The sequence below is a fragment of the Oncorhynchus nerka genome, linkage group LG21, assembly GCF_034236695.1.
Source record: "Oncorhynchus nerka isolate Pitt River linkage group LG21, Oner_Uvic_2.0, whole genome shotgun sequence".
Lineage (NCBI taxonomy): Eukaryota > Metazoa > Chordata > Actinopteri > Salmoniformes > Salmonidae > Oncorhynchus > Oncorhynchus nerka.
The window spans coordinates 26,374,596-26,394,436 of record NC_088416.1 but is presented as its reverse complement, the minus strand read 5'-3'; the positions used below and the strand labels follow the sequence as shown (position 1 = coordinate 26,394,436).

General features: G+C 40.4%; 1 protein-coding gene across 1 annotated transcript; it reads left to right on the top strand.

Annotated features, from left to right (window-relative positions):
* Window positions 1-6,223: 6,223 nt before the first annotated feature.
* Window positions 6,224-19,805, top strand: LOC115104192 (ubiquitin carboxyl-terminal hydrolase 31-like). Its single transcript, XM_065006476.1, has 11 exons — window positions 6,224-7,601; window positions 7,765-7,896; window positions 9,091-9,185; window positions 9,290-9,382; window positions 10,728-10,863; window positions 11,610-11,757; window positions 11,925-12,105; window positions 13,691-13,802; window positions 16,148-16,242; window positions 17,172-17,249; window positions 19,533-19,805. Exons 1-11 carry the CDS (start codon window positions 7,038-7,040, stop codon window positions 19,789-19,791), a joined length of 1,893 nt encoding a protein of 630 aa, XP_064862548.1. The 5' UTR covers window positions 6,224-7,037; the 3' UTR covers window positions 19,792-19,805.
* The last annotated feature ends 36 nt before the right edge of the window (window positions 19,806-19,841 follow it).

Genomic DNA, 19,841 nt, shown 5'->3' with positions numbered 1-19,841 from the left:
GCCCACTACTTTCCTTTTGACACACCCACTCGCCTATACTCCGGTCTCCATATTGGTATGCAGCTACCTCCTTCTCCGCCAGAAGTTGTTATCGGACAGCTACTCACATTTAGGAAGCTAATAGATTGCATTTTTTAAAAGATGAACCATAATAATTATAATCAGAAGATAATATTAACATGTGCATTTATTGACAACAGAATAATTAGTATAATTAACTTCAGATTATGCTGTAAATAATGCTGTAATTGAAAATTGCACACCCAATATAGGCTACTGCCCCTTTAAGAGCTAGCGTTGAATTTGTACCCTATGTTGTGACCAAATATGTTGTTGTCTTTTCACACTATTCAAACCCACAATGGAATAAAACGTTTTTGAAGCTCACTTAGCCAAAAGATCACACATTGCAAACAATCAATCTAAACATTGCATCAGTACAAAACTACACATATATTTTGTCATGTCTGTGTATCCTTCACATTCGCTAATCAATATTCAAAAACAGCACATCATCTTCTTTCTTTTATGGCACCAATGTGAGGGGTTATGGCAGGGGAAACAGTGCTGCAGTAGTCTAGTGCAGGGGTAACTCTTACCCTATGAGGTCCAGAGCCTGCTGGTTTTCTGTTCTACATGATAATTAATTGCACCCATCTGGTGTCCCGTGTCTAAATCAGTCCCTGATTAGAGGGGAACAATGAAAAAATGCAGTGGAATTGGCTTTGAAGTCCCGAGTTGAGTTTGAGGGGAGTGTGTGGTGCGGGAATAATGACAAGTGAACCTGGGAGCTTTGTGTTCACATTGCCCTTAAAAAGGGAACCAGACTGTGGAATATAAGCGAACCGAACAGACCACCTCTCGAGATGGTCTCAGTTCGGTTCACTTCTGGGGATCTTTTGAATTGTCTGAGTTCCATTGGAGTGTTCACACTGCACAATAAATTAAGAGAACTGCACTTAGTTCACAAAAATTGTCTGAAAGAGACCAAGTGTAGTCTACAGCGCATTTTCTATATTTGCGGGTTAGGGTCAGGTGCATGCTTCAGATTTTCCCTTTATCACATATAGTCGGGTGGTTGGGGTTGGGTTATTAGCAATTGTGGGCGGGGGCAGGTAAACAAACAGCTGACCTGCACACCACTATCAGACAAGTCTGTGGGCACGCTTCGTAGTGCAGATGTGCTCGGGCAGAGATCCAAGAAGCTGCAACAGGAACAAGACTAGTCACAAAACGTGGCGATGCTTTCAATTGTGTAGGCAACACCATGCACATTTACATAGATAAAACCCTAAACATCCCTTGTCTGTCACAAATGTTGGACTCTTCAGACAGCATTCTGCAGTGATACACCATCCCATCTGGTTTGCGCTTAGTGGGACTATCGTTTGTTTTTCAAGAAGACAATTACACAACACACCTCCAGGCTGTGTAAGGGTTATTTGGCTAAGCAGGATAGTGATGGAGTGCCGCATCAGATGATTTGGCTTCCACAATCACCCAACCTCAACCCTATTGAGATGGTTTGGGATGAGTTGTACCGCAGAGTGAAGGAAAAGCAGCCAACAAGTGCTCAGCATATGTGGGAACTCCTTCAATAGTGTTGGAAAAGCATTCCAGGTGAAGCTGGTTGAGAGAATGCCAAGCTTATGCAAAGCAGTCATCAAGGCAAAAGGTGGCTACTTTGAGGAATCTAAAATATATTTTGATTTGTTGTTTACTACATGATTCCATATGTGTTATTTCATAGTTTTCACTATTATTCTGCAATGTAGAAAATAGTCCAAATAAAGAAAAACCCTTGAATGAGAAGGTGTGTCCAAATTTCTGACTGGTACTAATATATATATATAATATACACACTACCGTTCAAAAGTTTGGGGTCACTTAGAAATGTCCTTGTTTTGGAAAGAACAGCACATTTTTGGTCCATTAAAATAACATCAAATTGATCAGAAATACAGTGTAGACATTGTTAATATTGTAAATGACTATTGTAGCTGGAAACGGCAGATTTCTTATGGAATATCTACATAGGCATACAGAGGTCCATTATCAGCAACCATCACTCATGTGATCCAATGGCACGTTGTGTTAGCTAATCCAAGTTTATCGTTTTAAAAAGGCTAATTGATCATTAGGAAACCCTTTTGCAATTATGTTAGCACAGCTGAAAACTGTTGTGCTGATTAAAGAAGCAATAAAACTGTCCTTCTTTAAATTAGTTGAGTATCTGGAGCATCAGCATTTGTGGGTTCAATTACAGGCTCAAAATGGCAAGAAACAAAGAACTTTCTTTTGAAACTCGTCAGTCTATTCTTGTTCTGAGAAATGAAGGCTCTTCTATGCGAGAAATTGCCAAGAAACTGAAGATCTCGTACAACGCTGTGTTCTCCTCCCTTCACTGAACAGCGCAAACAGGCTCTTAGCAGAATAGAAAGAGGAGTGGGAGGCCCCGGTGCACAACTGAGCAAGAGGACAAGTACATTAGAGTGTCTAGTTTGAGAAACAGACTCCTCACAAGTCCTCAACTGGCAGCTTCATTAAATAGTACCCGCAAAACACCAGTCTCAACGTCACTAGTGAAGAGGCGACTCTGGGATGCTGGCCTTCTAGGCAGAGTTGCAAAGAAAAAGCCATATTTCAGACTGGCCAATTAAAATAAAAGATTAAGATGGGCAAAAGAACACAGACACTGGACAGAGGAACTCAGCATCCCGGAGTGGCCTCTTCACTGTTGACGTTGAGACTGGTGTTTTGCGGGTACTGTTTGTTTTAAGTCCTGTCCTTCCTCTACCCTCAAAATATCCCATCTATTTCAGATGTCCTTCCAGTTTGAGTTTCTATTTGCCATATATTTTGAACTGTGCTGTTTCACAAAAGTTCTGAACCTATATACATTTTACATACACAGTATATATTAGTTATCTTGTTATTAGTCCCACCCTTCAGCTCCGTTCAACACCTCCCATCTGTCTCTTAACACCATCCATATTGGATTTCTATTTGCCATATATTTTTCAACTGTGCTGTGATGTTTCACAAAAGTTCTGAACATTTCTATTCTCATAGTTTCTACAGATTGTAAATTAAAGAAACATTTTTGCTAAAAGTATTATAATATTATTGATTGATTGACTGTGACTTTTCAGATCACCCAGTAGTGCTATCTGCAGAGTTAGCTCCAGGTAAATATTGCAGTTCTTCAGCCATTCCTGGAACTGTGACAAAAAAACAAGCTACAGTACCAAAATATATGATCGAATGACTCTCTCTTCACAGCAAAATCTGCAGAGCTGGGAAGGTTGTATCCCTTATATATGTATAACATTCTATTGGTTCCAAGAATTTTGTCTAATTATTTAAATTTAAAATTCAAAGTTTTGAATCTGGTGTTGTTTTGCTTATCAGTTTATAAACCATGTGCCATGGTCGAAAATCTATTCCCAACTATTTTGCAATCTGCACTAACGGTCAAAAGTGTTTTCTTTATTTTTACTAACGGAGCTCAAAATGTCCATATATTTTTGCTAGCTGCATGTTTAACATACTTTAACTCCACCAGTCCTATTTATGATATAATTTACAAAGATTTTACCCTTTTTTTAAATCATGTTTTTAAAAAAAAAATCAATTAGTATAGTTGAGTGGAATTTGTTGTATTATTTGTTCTGTCTTTTCTGGTGGATTAAACTGAAATTGCAACTAACTTTCTATGGCTTGTTTTTAAAAATAGCGATATTATGGAAATGATTTCATAAAAATAAAAAAACAAAAGTGAGAGGTTGTAGTCTGAATAAAGGGAAAAAGGCCATTCTTGAACATGGGGTGAGACATTCTTACTAATTTACTAGTGAACCAGTTTGGATTTAAGTATAACATTTGTATGACTGACTCCTTTAGTGATAGGTCTAAGGCTTTAATATTTAATCATTTCTGCCCTCCGAATTCATATTCATTATATAAATAGGCCCTTTTAATTTTGTCTGGCTTGCCATCCCAAATAAAATGGAAATCAATCTTCCAAATCAAGATGTGTTTGCTCATGACCTAAGGCACTTGCACAACACAGAAGTGTTGCATTTATACTCAAATTTGACATGGTTTTGCGCATGTGCCAGGTGATATAAATTTCAACTTCAGTACTGGCGCTCTAAAAAGTTTGGTAAACAATACCCACTGGGCACACACTGACTGAATCAATATTGTTTCCACATCATTTCAAAGAAATACATGGAACCAACGTGGAATAGACTTTGAATTGACATCCGTGCCCAGTGGATTATTTTCCTGTGGATGTTTTGTCTTACATTTTGAGCATTTTACTTAATGTCAATCACAGATAACTGGGGCACTTGCTAGCAATAATGGGAGTATTTAGCAGTGTGGGCCTACATGTTTAGAAATGGATCTAGGCCTAAAAGTAAGCCTATTGGTGCGAGTGTGTGCACAGGCATGCATTTTGCCATCACAAAATGATCAAATGAATCAAACCAATCTATAAAACCACACTGTAGGTCATATTAGGCCAACGTGGGGGATTTTTAAATAATCATCTGTCTGTAGCTAAATGAATCTTCGCCAGCTCAAATCTATGGAGATTTTTCTCATTATGTGCTGTGGGGGTGCTAAATTCCAAGAAATGTAGTCTACACTGCAGTGGAAATAATTCTTTATTTTCAAAATCTTACTTGGTGACTGACTTCCTTTCTCCAAACAGCAGAGGGCAATAGTCACGTGGCTGAATATAATTTTTGTAGAAAATAGCATCTTATTTCTTGGCATTAAATGTTGCATTAAATAGTTTGCTCTAACATGTACTGTATACTACACCATAGAGGCACTGAACACCAGGATAAGATAGAATGAAGGAACTCAATGTAATGATATCATCATGCAATGTTTCCCAGTAAAATGCATGGTCTACACACCCTTCTTTTATGTAGGATCTATGGTTTGCACTCTAGTCTGAGCTACTTGGGAGAGATGTAATTGGATAGATATCCTAATGATGAGAGGTGTTGCTGGGATGCACAGTATCTAGTCACTGTGTGTGCTGAGGTCAGCTTAAAAGAACAGGAAATTAAGCCATACCCGAGCATATGGGAACTAAATGATCTGGGCATGTGGAGGCAGCATATGGATTAATCTGTGCCTCTGGGATCTTTATCTAGATTACCTACTTTTACCTCACTTCTAAGTTCCACCAACCCAATAGCTATAGCTACAGCAAAATAATAACTAAAGGTCCAAGAAAGATATTGATGAGGAAAGTGACTCATGGGACTATAATTAAAAACACACATTTACTCACCACATCCTTGCGTCTTTAGGTGGGCATCATTTGTAGGTGTCAAACCCGTACTACGTTCAGTGTAAAACAATAAGTGAAATGCATGAACCATTAGGCCTACATAATTGAATATTTGACATTGTGTCGGATGTCTGAAAGTAGGTTATATACAAATTGCATTAGGATAATTTCGTTCTGTGTTATATGACAGAAGACATGCTGATTGGTGGGTAAGGAGTAGGAGGCGGGCACAATGAAGACTCAAATTAAAATTGGTTTTATGCTGGTGACCTTGACTGCTGATTCCCTCATCAGACTGATTCTCTTTCCTCAATCTTCAATCTAAAATATATATTGTTTTACTATGTCTCTGTGTTTTGCGTTTTAGTAGATCATGGAGCTAAATGTTGTATTTTGATAGGCGAATATGTGTATGCGATAGGTTACATAAAATTCAATAAAGCTAAATCCATCACTGTATGATGGAGGCTATATGGTGAGGCCATTTAGCCAAGACGTGGCAGTCACAGATTGATTTCACCATCCTATTTGTTGTACATTTTGTATGTTGTGGTGCATTAAAATACCAGTAGACCAACTTGATGTCAGACTGGATCTGAGTGGGAACTGAAAAATACCACCTCTCAGATTTCATTAACCTCATTATCATAGGGCCCCACCCTGTACTATAGGAGACCCAACCCCCTCATACTTACAACCCCCCCCCCCCCCCCAAAAGCAATTATTTATGTCAGTCTTACAACCAATATTTTTTTGGACTGTCCATAGATCAGGAAGTATTTCATTAATTGTCAACTGCATGATTATGGATAGGCCTACATTTGAAAAAAACAACAACATTTACTTTATTATTCAATAGTACACGTTTTGAGATACAAAACGTTTGATTTATGGAAGAATAAAAAAAAGGCACAGTGGAACCCCTCTCTCCCCCATTTGTATTTTGGCGTTGACTCTGTTACGTCAGCTGTTTCTCTGCTGTCCTGCAGTGTCCTTATTTTTGTAGCTGAAAGTGTGAAGAACTGACTCTGTTGCAATGGAAAATCGGATTTCGGAGAACATTTCAGCTTGGAAAGCATAGGACATTTTACAATCCCACTCAAATTAACCAAGGACACGGAATTAAACGTCTCTGCTTGGTAACTAGATTTTTATTTTCGGATGGGATGGAAGGACACTTCTGCGCAAGGGACTCTTATGCAGTGGCTAGCAGCTAATGTTCAAATGCTAACTATAAAAACAATCAGCTAGCTACAAGAAACGATTTGCATTAACGTCAGCGAATAAACTGACTTGTTTAGCATATACAAATGCATTCCGACAGTTTATTGTAATTTGTGTATTTTACTAAATCGAATCACTTAAGATGGATTAATGGATAGTTTGCAAGCTAGCTAGCCAATTTAGCTAGCTAACTAGATAGCTATGGATAGTTGCTGTTCTTGTGTTAGCTGACACGCTAAGGTTAGCTATCCAATTAGGTCAACATAACGCTTGTCTTTGAAAATGTGTTGACTCGTATTTAATGGTAGTCAATACTATAACGTTAGCCCTAGTATGGGAAATATATCCCAGCAAGCTACTGTTAGCCATCTAGTTAGTTGATGGGTTGAGATGTAACTTGACTTCCCAAGTAAGATGTAGCACGAGACAGCTGAAAGTTAGTTTGCTTGATAGCTCAGCTCATTCCTCACAGGAAAGATTGTATCTAGACATTTATTGCATGAGGGGGTGCCCAACAAATCAGGCAATCATGTCTAGTAAAGCCATGACTAAAGAGAAGAAATCTGGTAGCTTCAGCAAGAAACTCTTCAGACGAAGCTCTGTGCGCTCCGTGGGTAGTTTTATGGGCAGAGTCCTCAGGACCCTGTCAACCTTGTCCCATTTTGGATCAGACGGGCATGCTATTGAGGGTGACAAAGACGATGGGGGTTTCACATTATTCAAAACGGGAGGCAAAGATTCACCAGCTTTGGATGATAGTGACCGTTTCCTCGGAGAGAAGGTCCCTGGAGTGTCTGGTCTCAAAAACCATGGTAACACTTGTTTCATGAATGCCATTCTCCAGTGCCTGAGTAACACTGAACTCTTTGCTGAGTATTTGGCACTGGAACAATACCGGGGAGTCGAGGAAACGGATGAGGAGAAGGAGAAACCGAAGACAAACGGTGTGCATTTGGGGAGGAAGGGCCCTCATGACAGAGGCGAGGTGACAGAGCAGTTGTCTGGACTGGTCCGGGCCCTGTGGACATTTGAATACACCCCACAGCACAGCAGGGAGTTCAAAGTAAGTTGGTACAATGTATCATAAAGCAGGACTGCTTCTCACAGAACTGCATTTGGCCCTATACTACAAGTCTTTGAAATGGTCAAATACATTTAGGCTACATCATACTTCTGAGACTAAGGCGATCACCAGAAATGTCAAGCAGTGTTGCTGTTTGTTGCAGAATGCCGTCTCAAAGAGCGCTTTGCAGTATAAAGGCAATGCTCAGCATGACGCTCAGGAGTTTCTGCTCTGGCTTCTGGACAGGGTACATGAAGACCTCAACAACCATCCCAACAACAGGCCTTCCATTAAGGTAAACTTTTGTTTGCGCATCATAGAGTTAGGGCCTACTAATGCAACTTCAGGAACGGTGTTAGTGGCCAGGTTAGCACAACGAGACAGTGATGTGACCTCGAGCTAGCAGTGAATGGCGCTGTACCTGAGGTGAGTCAGCAGTCTGAGTGGACGAGGTGACAGGAGGTGGCTGGCTAATTCTGATGTCCTTTGAAGACTCATTCAGACATTCCAAACGGAATAACATTTGAGCGGTAAGGGCCTGGCATCCTGCAGGGCAGATTTACCGACCTAACCCATTTCTGAACGCAGAGCCCCTTATCAGGCATCAATCTTCCAGAGCACTGGGACAAACAAATTAGGAGAGAGAGCTCACTTCCCTACTTTACGGTGTGCTGACGGATTCATCTCCTGTGGGAGAATGAACAGGAAGTGATGGTGTTCTGTGTCCCCTTCCTGGATTGTTTCCCATCTGAAACAGTTTGGAACAGTTTGTGCATATATTATGGTGACATTTTGTTTGTTTTGGTCTTAGGCAAGGATTTTTCAGCTGTTCGTGCTGACGTTATATCTAGAGGCAAGCCAAAATGTGTAGCCGAAGTCTACGCTCCTTTGTTGGTGATTGGTCAACAGTAGGGATTATTCAATGTAGAGTTTGTCATCTCAAATCGCCTTCATTCAAATTTTGTTCACTTGAAAAGTAAAATTGTGCGACTTAGATCTCCTCTGCAAAAACGTAAAAATTTATGACAGATTTCTTGAGTTATCTTAGATGAATTCTGACTATGTTGAGGAAGTTTATACTGGCTACGGTGTCTTAAATGGACAAACGGTACTATTGTCACTTTCTCATTTTTCAAGCAAAGGTCTTTTAAGGGAGTATGCGAGCACATTCATTTGGATCACCTTAGGCGCCAGCCTGAACCGAAGCATGAAGAAGACTTTAGACATGCAGAGTGAGAGACGTGACCTGCATAGACCCCACAGAGCTTTGTTGATTAGCCTGCCTTGTTAAATGCTCATAGTTCCTTGAGGATAAGTCAGAGGAGCCGCAGCATCACAGGTAGTTTTATTTGTATTTTGGTCTCTTATCCTTTCGATGTCTTTCAGGCGGCTTTGGATGCTCATTGACCCAGTGAATAGAATACAGCCTCAATATCCTAAATTGTCTAATATGCAGTAGGAGCTCATCCACTCTGTTTTGTCCTATTAGCCACCAGTGGAAGAGGATGATGGGGGCCTAGAGGGGCCTTCTCTTCCGCTCTCAACCGGTTCATTTGTGCAAGAGCTATTTCAGGCCCAGTACAGGTAGGTCTTATTTGATGCTTACCCCTGAGGAGTTTTATATTCTCCATTCTGTTTATTCCTCATGACTTCTTCTGAGACAAATTAGTTTCCTTTCTTACCAACAGGTCGTCGCTCACCTGCCCGCATTGCCAAAAACAGAGCAACACCTTTGATCCTTTCCTTTGCATCTCCCTGCCCATCCTCTTACCTCACACAAGGTGAGTACACACCTCTGCTGTGTTCCATCATTGGGTCTGATGGGAGGAACAAGACTGTTGACAAGTGTTGAAATGTACATCTTGAGACTATTTGAGACTGCGGTTCATTTCAATTTCCCAGGGATGCGGAAGCAAAGTAAATAAGAAGGAATGTCGTTTGGGGCCAAAGTCTCCAAAATGGCATATATCTGCAGACCAAACCAAGCCAGTAATTACGTGACTATTCTATTTCTAAAGTCAATTTAAGGGCTACATGCCCAGAAAACACTAAATGGCTAAAGTAAAAAAGGGAAATGGACTTCCTTTTAAATCTAAAAATAAAGATGTAGGCCTATGACTTTTTAGAAATATGTTGAGTTCTTCTCTGTCATAGATGAAGTATTTTGAATTTCATTATTAGTGCCGAGCAGTCAAAACCACCTTTATGCTCACTCAGCTGACGATTCATAATGCTCCTAAACGACGGAGGTACCTGGGACATGCATGGCCTTTTTTTGTCCTCATGATACAGTGATGCTATTTTTACAATGGTGTTATACTGTCACATCAAGGAGAGAGCGCCTGTTCGATGCAGATTCTTTTTTTAAGCCACTAAATTCATTGCTGTCCATGCATTATTAAAGATGGGAAGAATGAGGTGAAATTAGGAGATATGCAGTGGCAAATGATGTCCCATTAGTCCTCTGGCTGTCATCTGATTGATGACAGAATAATGGTCCTCCAGACCAAGGCTCAGTGGCTCACCGCTCTGCCTTCACTACTACTTCGTCCTTCTCCCAGAAACACAATTCTGTTACTCAACTTTGGGTTATCAGTTCTCACTAGTCTGAAGCATCTAGTTTATTTATCTGAATAAAAATGTTCTGCTAAGCCTGTTATGCCACTGTTTCTGGCCATAGCTAATGTTAAGACCGATCCCACATAACTGAAGTTCAAATGACAGAGAAACTCGGAAATGGCAACCATCTTAAAAATGAGGGTTCTTCAAACTGAACTCCCGAAAGAGCTGCGTTGCTGTGCCTGCTGGCTGAGTTCTTAGTGTCAGCTTAGAGTAGCACTGATCCACACAGTCACCAGAAAAATCCTGCTCAGTGCTCTCACAGAGTAATTATAAATTAGCAGTCTCCAGACAGTGTTGTAGCAGCATTACTAGAGGAGGTGGAAACGTGTCCTCTCCTAGGAGGTTGATTATTGGACTTAATTGTGTTTAATTTGGCAAAAGTTGAGTTTGTCCATTCTGTTATTTCCTGGCCTTTGTCAGTGGTTTTTATCTGGTGTTTTGTAATTCCTTATATGGTGCCAATATTTGATCCCTGTCATTCCCATGTTTCCTCTCTCTTCCCAGGCCTCTGTATGTGACAGTGGTCTACCAGGGGAAGTACTCTCACTGTATGAGGATCGGCGTGGCCGTGCCCCTGAACAGCACCGTGTCCAGACTCCGAGATGCTGTGTCACGTGAGACCAAGATCCCCCAGGACCAGGTGCTGCTTCCTTCCTGCTCTCTTATCCCTAGCAGCCTCAGCTCTGTCTTACTAGGTTACATACATACAGAAGTGAACTTGAATGCTTTATTTTCTGATGGTACCTAGCTTCTAAGGATTGTTATCTGAAAAGAACAGTAAAGGAGTACCCTACTTAGGCTTACTTTGTCCTTTAATGATTCATCCCTGGGTACTAGACTGATTGTACCAGCAGGTGTGCTCATGTCAGTACTAATAGCTGCTTTACAGTGTTGTTGTAAGTACTATTAGGCTAGTGCATCATAGCCTCTAATCAGGATGAAGGGATCACTCGAACAGAGCCCATTGTGTCCCAGAACAACAGAACTGATGCCTTGGGTTTGATGTGGTTGAAACGTTCATATAGTGCTCTCATTGGATTACATTAAGCAGAACACTAGTGTGTGTGATATCCTGGTCAGAATAAGAAAAGTTGTCATGATTGAGGGATAGGGCAAGGACTCCGGGAGAAAGGGAGGGGGTTTTCAGTCATAGTGTGTAGCCTTCCATATTTACCATTGTTCTGTATTTGCAGAAGAGGTAGTAGGCCTATACACTGAAGAGAATATTGATGTTGTTTATTTATATTCTGTAATTCATTCACTGAAATGGGCATGGCCTAACTCTAATCTGTTTCACCATCTTATCTGAATAAAAGGTTTCAGTGTTGACTAAATGGCAGCAGCGTATTGACTTGTTTTGACCATCTCCGCATCCCTCTGATTCAGTTTGTTTTGACGGAGATGTACTATGACGGTTTCCACCGCTCCTTCTGTGATGACGACGACGATCTCGATATCATTCAGGAGAGCGACTCCATCTTTGCCTTTGAGACGCCTGAGACCTTCAGACTAGAGAACATTAGAACCAAGAGAGGTACCTCTTCACTATTCATCTACTGTTGTTGATATCACATTATTCAATACGTTTTGGGCATTTCTCAATGAAAGTTTTTTTTTGGTAGTATACTTGTCATACATTTTGTATAATGTATATTGAACTATTGACTGAGTATCACTACCCAATTGGGATTTGAAATCCAGGGAGTCTCCTTGCCAACCTGAACCAGAACAACCTAAAGTTTGGGAGTGAGATGAGCAGGACTCCGTCTTTCATGCAAGGAGCTGTGAATCCTGCCACTGCGTCGGCCAATAAGAACACGGGGGTCGACAAGATGATCCTGCTTATCTGTAACCGAGCCTGCACCGGTCACCAAGGGAGGAGGTACTATAGAGATGTAATATTAATAATATTGACTGCAATGTTGGAATTGTATTTCTATGGGTACTACAGCCAACTGTCCTCTGAAACCGTTACACCATGCAGGCCAAATTATATTTGTTATATTAAACCTCTTATGCATGAGACATCATATTGATCCCGTTAGCGGGATCTTAGCCCAACAGCCAGTGAAAGGGCGCCATATTCAAAACAACAGAAATCTCAGAATTAAAATTCCTCAAACATAGAAGTATTTTACACCATTTTAAAGATAAACTTGTTGTTAATCCCACCACAGTGTCTGATTTTAAAAATGCTTTACGACGAAAGCACACCAAACGATTATGTTAGGTCTGCACCTAGTCACAGAAAAGCACAGCCATTTCTCCAGCCAAAAAGAGGAATCACAAAAAGCAGAAATTGAGATGAAATTAATCACTAACCTTTGATGAGTTTCATCAGATGACACTCATAGGACTTCATGTTACACAATACATGTATGTTTTGTTCGATAAAGTTCATATTTATATCCAAAAATCGGAGTTTACATTGGTGCGTTATGTTCAGTAGTTCCAAAACATCCTGTGATTTTGCAGAGAGCCACATCAATTTACAGAAATACTCATCATAAATGTTGATGAAAATACAAGTGTTATGCAATAAACTTTAGATAAACTTCTCCTTAATGCAACCGCTGTGTCAGATTTCAAAAAAGCTTTACCGAAAAAGCACACCATGCAATAATCTGAGTACAGCGCTCAGACAACAAAACAAGCAATACAGATATCCGCCATGTTGTGAAGTCAACATAAGTCAGAAATAGCATTATAATTATCTTCATCAGAATGCACTCCCAGGAATCCCAGTTCCACAATAAATGTTTGATTTGTTCGATAAAGTCCATTCATGTCCAAATACCTCCTTTTTGTTCGCGCGTTTAGCCCAGTAATCCAAATTCATGAGGCGAGAGCAGATAAAGTCCAAAAGTTCTGTTACAGTCCGTAGAAACATGTCAAACGATGTATAGAATCAATCTTTAGGATGTTTTTAACATAAATCTTCAATGTTCCAACCGGAGAATTCCTTTGTCTTCAGAAATGTATTGGAACGCAAGCGAACTCTCACGTGAACGCGCGTGACCAGCTCATGCCACTCTGGCAGACCTCTGACTCATTCAGCTCCCATTCCCCCCTCCTCCACAGTATAAACATCAAACAAGGTTCTAAAGACTGTTGACATCTAGTGGAAGCCTTAGGAAGTGCAATATGACCCCATAGACACTGTATATTCGATAGGCAATGAGTTGAAAAACTACAAACCTCAAAATTCCCACTTCCTTGTTAGATTTTTTTCTCAGGTTTTTGCCTGCTATATTAATTCTGTTATACTCACAAACATCATTCAAACAGTTTTAGAAACTTCAGAGTGTTTTCTATCCAAATATACTAATAATATGCATGCATATCTTAGCTTCTGGGACTGAGTTGCAGGCAGTTTACTCTGTGCTTCTTACTCATCCAAGCTACTCAATACTGCCCCCAGACTCCAAGTATACCTTAACAGGAGAATATCATGCCCTCTGTTCCAGGTTTGGTCTTCCATTTGTACTGTACATGGATCGCACTGTGACCTGGGATATCCTGCAGAAGGAGATCCTGGAGAAGATGCATCACCTGCTCAGGCCAGGAGTTTACATTCAGGTGGGTGGAGGATAGTGAATGGAATGGAAACAACCCCACAGAATGCAGTTTAATTTTTTTTATTTTTTAAATGAAATGGCTAAAGTCTGAATTAAAAACTGTGCAGGCTTTCACTTTGTAGGCACTCTGGTTTACTGCATTTAACCCCCTAGATTCGATAAATTACATAACAAAAAATCCCAATCAAAATCTCAGTTTAAGCTAGAGATGTTTTTTTTTTTGCATTTGATGTCTCTCAGACCATGATACGTCGCAAAAATCGTACTTCTCACGAAAACGTCTGTAGCATCTGAACAGTTTGTCCTAGAAACTATTATGACCACTCTATGCAAAGGTAAGACTCTCTCAAACTCAATTGTGCTCTATGACCCCCACAAGTGTCTCAGGACTCATCTGAAGATAACCGGTATCGGTTTTAAAAAACTAATGGAAGTATGAAGGTAGTTTTGTGCTACCCAAAAAAGGGGTTAAATATGTGTAAAAAAAATATATACACTAACTGTTCAAAAGTTTGGGTCACTTTTCCATGAAAACATACATTAAATTAGTTGCAAAATGAATAGGAAATCCTCAATTTGCAGCAATTACAGTCTTGCAGACCTTTGGCATTCAAGTTGTCAATTTGTTGAGGTAATCTGAAGAGATTTCACCCCATGCTTCCTGAAGCACCTCCCACAAGTTGGATTAGCTTGATGGGCACTTCTTACGTACCATACGGTCAAGCTGCTCCCACAACAGCTCAATAGGGTTGAGATCCGGTGACTGCTGGCCACTCCATTATAGACCGAATACCAGCTGACTGCTTCTTCCCTAAATAGTTCTTGCATAGTTTGGAGCTGGGCTTTGGGTCATTGTCCTGTTGTAGGAGGAAATTGGCTCCAATTAAGCACCCTCCTCAAGGTATGCCATGGCGTTGCAAAATGGAGTGATAGCCTTCGTCAAGATCCCTTTTACCCTGTACAAATATCCCACTTTACCACCACCAAATCACACTCAAACCATCACATTGCCTCCATCATGCTTGACAGATGACATCAAGCACTCTTCCAGCATCTTTTCATTTTTCTCTGTGTCTCACTAATGCTCTTTGTGATCCGAACACCTCAAACTTAGATTTGTCTTTCCGTAACACTTTTTTCCAATCTTCCTCTGCCCAGTGTCTGTGTTTTGCCCATCTTAATCTTTTCTTTTAATTGGCCAGTCTGAAATATGTTTTTTCTTTGCAACTCTGCCTAGAAGGCTAGCATCCCGGAGTCGCCTCTTCACTGTTGACGTTGAGACTGGTGTTTTGCGGATACTATTTAATGAAGCTCCCAGTTGAGGGCTTGTGAGGCGTCTTTTTCTCAAACTAGACACTCTAATGTATTTTTCCTCTTGCGCAGTTGTGCACCGGGGCCTCCCACTTCTCTTTCTATTCTGGTTAGGGCCAGTTTGCGCTGTTCAGTGAAGGGAGTAGTACACAGCGTTGTACGAGATCTTCAGTTTCTTGGCAATTTCTCGCATGGAAGAGCCTTCATTTGTCAGAACAAGAATAGACTGATGAGTTTCAGAAGAAAGTTCTTTGTTTCTGGCCACAAATGCTGATGCTCCAGATACTCAACTAGTCTAAAGAAGGCCAGCTTTATTGCTTCTATAATCAGTTTTCAGCTGTGCTAACATAATTGCAAAAGGGTTTTCTTATGATTAATTAGCCTTTTTAAAATTATAAACTTCGATTAGCTAACACAACGTGCCATTGGAACACAGGAGTGATGGTTGCTGATAATGGGCCTCTACGCCTATGTAGATATTCCATTAAAAATCTGCTTTTTCCAGCTACAATAGTCATTTACAACATTAAAACAATGTCTACACTGTATTTCTGATCAATTTGATGTTATTTTAATGGACCAATAATTAGCTTTTCTTTCCAAAATAAGGACATTTCCTTGTTTTTTTATGTCCTAGATTTAGAAAAGACACTTCCAAACCTTGTTTATTCTGATTTTATTTTTTGATTGTCCTTTTTGCCATTCTTGAATGTGTTATTCAATGCATTTCTATGGGCTTTAGTAGTAAATACATTTTTTATATATTTTTTTTGTACCTAAAAGTGTCAATCAAGTATGACCATCTTAAAACAATTCCATATCACTTTAGCATCCCCTATCCGCCAATGTCTTAGACTCTAAATAAATAAACAGTTGATTCTCATGTAAGGGCTTGTTAGACGTTTAAGTTGCCTCATTGGATAGAATGCTGTTGGTCTGGTTTGAAAAGCACGGCCATGGCAACATGTCTATACGTAGCAGTCAGGTGGTGGGAATAGGGATTGTGAGTAACTAAAGTCCTGGTATTATCTGCAGGTGGGGCCCTTCAGCCTACGAGTGGTTGGTGTGGTTGGCATCACGTACCTCCTGCCCCAAGAGGAGCAGCCTCTCTGTCACCCAACAGTGGAAAGGTCAGTCTCCTTGTTATTCCTGGTCCTCTAGCTCAGTTGGTAGATCATGGCACTTGCAACTCCAGGATAGTGTGTTCGATTCCCAGGACCACCAATATAGATGTGATATCTTCATTTGACCAGTTTCTATATTATGTGGATCTTAATTAATGGACATTTTTATAGGGGTTGATACATTTTTCATTAAACCTCAAATGCAATAAGTTTGCATTTTGCATTGTGCATGAAAATTCTCTGCGACAACAGAGTGATCAAATTGAGAAAGCACATCTGTATGTAAAAAAAAAAAATGTACGCACGCTTGACGGTAAGTCGATTTGGATGAAAGTGTCTGCTAAATGGCATATTTTATAATATCATTCAACTGTAGCTCTCAACCAGGGTCATGTTCAGTAGGGCACACAGCAAAATGTTTTTTTTACCAGAAAAATATAAATTCTGTTCAGGTAGTATCTCCCCTTTTTCAAAATGTTTTCTTCCTACTGAACACAACCTCTTCTCACCAATTCACAATTTTGTTTATAGTTTACTGCCTTGTAATCCTCAAACCACACTTGAATGCCAGATCAGATGCTCTGACGTCACCAGAACAGTTAAATGGCGTGCCTTTACATGTTTTGGTATCTGTTTCTTCACACATTGCTTGCTCAGCAGGTTTGGTTTATAGTTTATCCCAGTTGCTCATTCAATTGAATAGAATGGAAGTTTGTTGACTAGAATGGGAGTTTGTCACACAGTACACACACTAAAAAGCTGGATAGATATGTGTACAGCAGGCAAAAAGACAGCCTCACGGGTAATGTACATCCAATTCACTTAGATTTGTAGTGTTTTGAAGATAAGAGGAATACAGCTTGTTGGTTGATATGTGTTTAAGTTGTGAAGCTGGCTTATTCTCGTTTCTCCTCAACATAATCTTTCCTTGGCAGAGCATACAAGTCCTGTGGCCAGGGGGGACCGCCGCACGTCAAGATAGTGGTGGAGTGGGACAAAGAGACCAAGGATTAGTGAGTGAACGCTGCACAACAATATTGCTGGTGCTCTGCATCTCTTTGATAAACGCCTTGTTTCTGGGCGTTTGTGGTGAGATTTATCCTGCAGGGAAATACAGGCCCATAAATGATCCCTATAAAGCCACTAGGGATGGGGACGATTATTAGAATATCCAAATGGACGTTAGTATTCGATTACTTGCGAGGGTATTCATTTAAAATAATTACATTTTAGACAGATAGATAGGCCTATTTTAATGAAAAAGGCTATGTGACATTGCGACATACAAGGACAGACCATGACATTAGACATTTTAATAAAACAACAGTTTTTATGAGTGCGCTCCATTTTTTTTTTTTGAAGCCGTACCGGTAGCCTTCACACTTTTCACGAGTGTAACTTGTTATTGTCGTTCAATCAAAGCCGCACTACCATCAAAGGCTCCATGTGTACCAAGTGAAGTTCAAGATTTCTAATCAATGCGAAATGGAATTACAATTTAAGGAAATTAAGTTGGCTAAATGTAAGTAAATAAAATAAAATCAAATCAAATCAAATTTATTTATATAGCCCTTCGTACATCAGCTGATATCTCAAAGTGCTGTACAGAAACCCAGCCTAAAACCCCAAACAGCAAACAATGCAGGTGTAAAAGCACGGTGATAAGTAAGTAGGCTACAATGATCAACCAACAGTAGGTTGTTGTTTAATTTGAATGGAGTTGTTGTAGACAATGACTTGGGGGGCACTGCTGCCTTAATTAGCCTCGCTAGCTGGCTAACTAAATTAGCTGGGTCATTCCTACTAAGCGGTACATTTTGGACCTCATAACTTTTGGAAAAAATCTATACTGGACAAAAATATAAACGCAACATGTAAATTGTTGGTCCCATGTTTAATGAGCTCAAATGAAAGATCCCAGAAATGTTTTAAATAAACAAAAAGCTTATTTCTCTCAAATGTTGTGCACAGTGTGATCATTACACAGGTGCACCTTGTGCTGGGGGAAATAAAAGACCACTCTAAACTTTGCAGTTTTGTCACAAGACAACGCCACAGATATCTCAAATTTTGAGGGAGCGTGCAACTGGCATACTGACTGCAAGAATGTCCCCCAGAGCTGTTGCTAGAGAGTTGAATGTTAATTTCTCCGCTATAAGCCGCATCCATCGTTGTTTTAGAGAATTTGGCAGTACGTCCAACTGGCCTCACAACCACAGACCACGTGTAACCATGCCAGCCCGGGACCTCCACATACGGCTTTTTCACCTGCTGGATCGTCTGAGACCAGCCACCTGGACAGCTGATGAAACTAATGAGTATTTGTCTCTAATAAAGCCCTTTTGTCGGGGACAAACTCATTCTGATTGGAAACTTGGCCTGGCTCCGAAGTGGGTGGGTCTATGCCCTCCCAGGTCCACATTTTTCTTTAAAACTTATGTATTTTGACTATCCAGATATTCGAATAGTGAAATAATTTCAAATGTACATCCCTTAAAGCCACCAAATATTCAATAAAATAGATTGTTTGACGATGTTTGTTTTTGCTTTAAGGCAAACGTCTGCATGCTCAGTTCGGCGGGCGCCTTACAGAAACCGGCTTGGCAAACCGAACGAGTGTGCTTGCATACTTTCTTAAAATACCTTCTCTTGATAAATATGAAAAAAAAAACGGCAATAGTACTGTTTGTCCATTTTGAGATGCCGTAGCTAGTATAAACTTGCACATAATAGTCAGAATGAATCAAAGATAACTCAAGAAATCTGTCATTAATTTTGACGTTTTTGCATAGTCGTACAATTTTACATTTAACTAAGATGTCTGGTGCAGTATTCATTTTTGAATAAAATAAATGTGCATGAAAGCAAAGCCGTCTCTCGTTGAATGACAAAGGCTCTATTGAAGAATCATTACTGTTGACCAATCACCGACGAAGGGGTGTAGACTTCGCCTACTGACTTCGGCTCAGTTTGCCTACCGACTTCGGCTCAGTTCGGCTAATGTGCCCGAACAGCCGAAAAAAACCTTACTGAACTCCAAAATGAACAGAAATGTCACATAATGCCTTCATAATGTATGCACAAACTCTTAGGAATTGTTTCGGCTGGGAAGCATGCTGGTGCCTTTAGACATTTGGAGACAGGATAACATAAAGGAATGAAATCCTTAAGTATTAGACTACCTAAGCAATACCCACTTATTGGGAAGTGTCAGATTTAGTATTGTTTGTTAGGATAGGAGGCAGTGTGTTCAGTGATTGATTGGCTGACTGTGATTCCCCTCCCCTTCCATGAAGTCTGTTTGGGCTCAATGAGGAAGAGTACATCCCTGATGCTGAGAGTGTGTATCTGCACAGAGAGCAACATCATCAGCCCCAGGCCTGCACCCTCGCTCAGTGCCTCCAGCTCTACACCAAAGAGGAGCAGGTAACACTGGAGTGCACCCATTGTGTTGGTACCACAAGGTCACACACGCACATTGCGTTGGTACCACAAGGCCACATACACATGCATTGTGTTGGTATCACAAGGCCACACACACACACATTGTGCTGAAACCACAAGGCCACATGCACACACATTGTGTTGGTATCACAAGGCCACAC

Coding starts and splice junctions, on each gene's coding strand:
- LOC115104192 (XM_065006476.1), top strand. CDS start 7,038: ATGAGGGGGTGCCCAACAAATCAGGCAATCATGTCTAGTAAAGCCATG. Junction 11,758..11,924: donor GAACATTAGAACCAAGAGAG/GTACCTCTTCAC, acceptor TTTGAAATCCAG/GGAGTCTCCTTGCCAACCTG. Junction 12,106..13,690: donor ACCGGTCACCAAGGGAGGAG/GTACTATAGAGA, acceptor CCTCTGTTCCAG/GTTTGGTCTTCCATTTGTAC.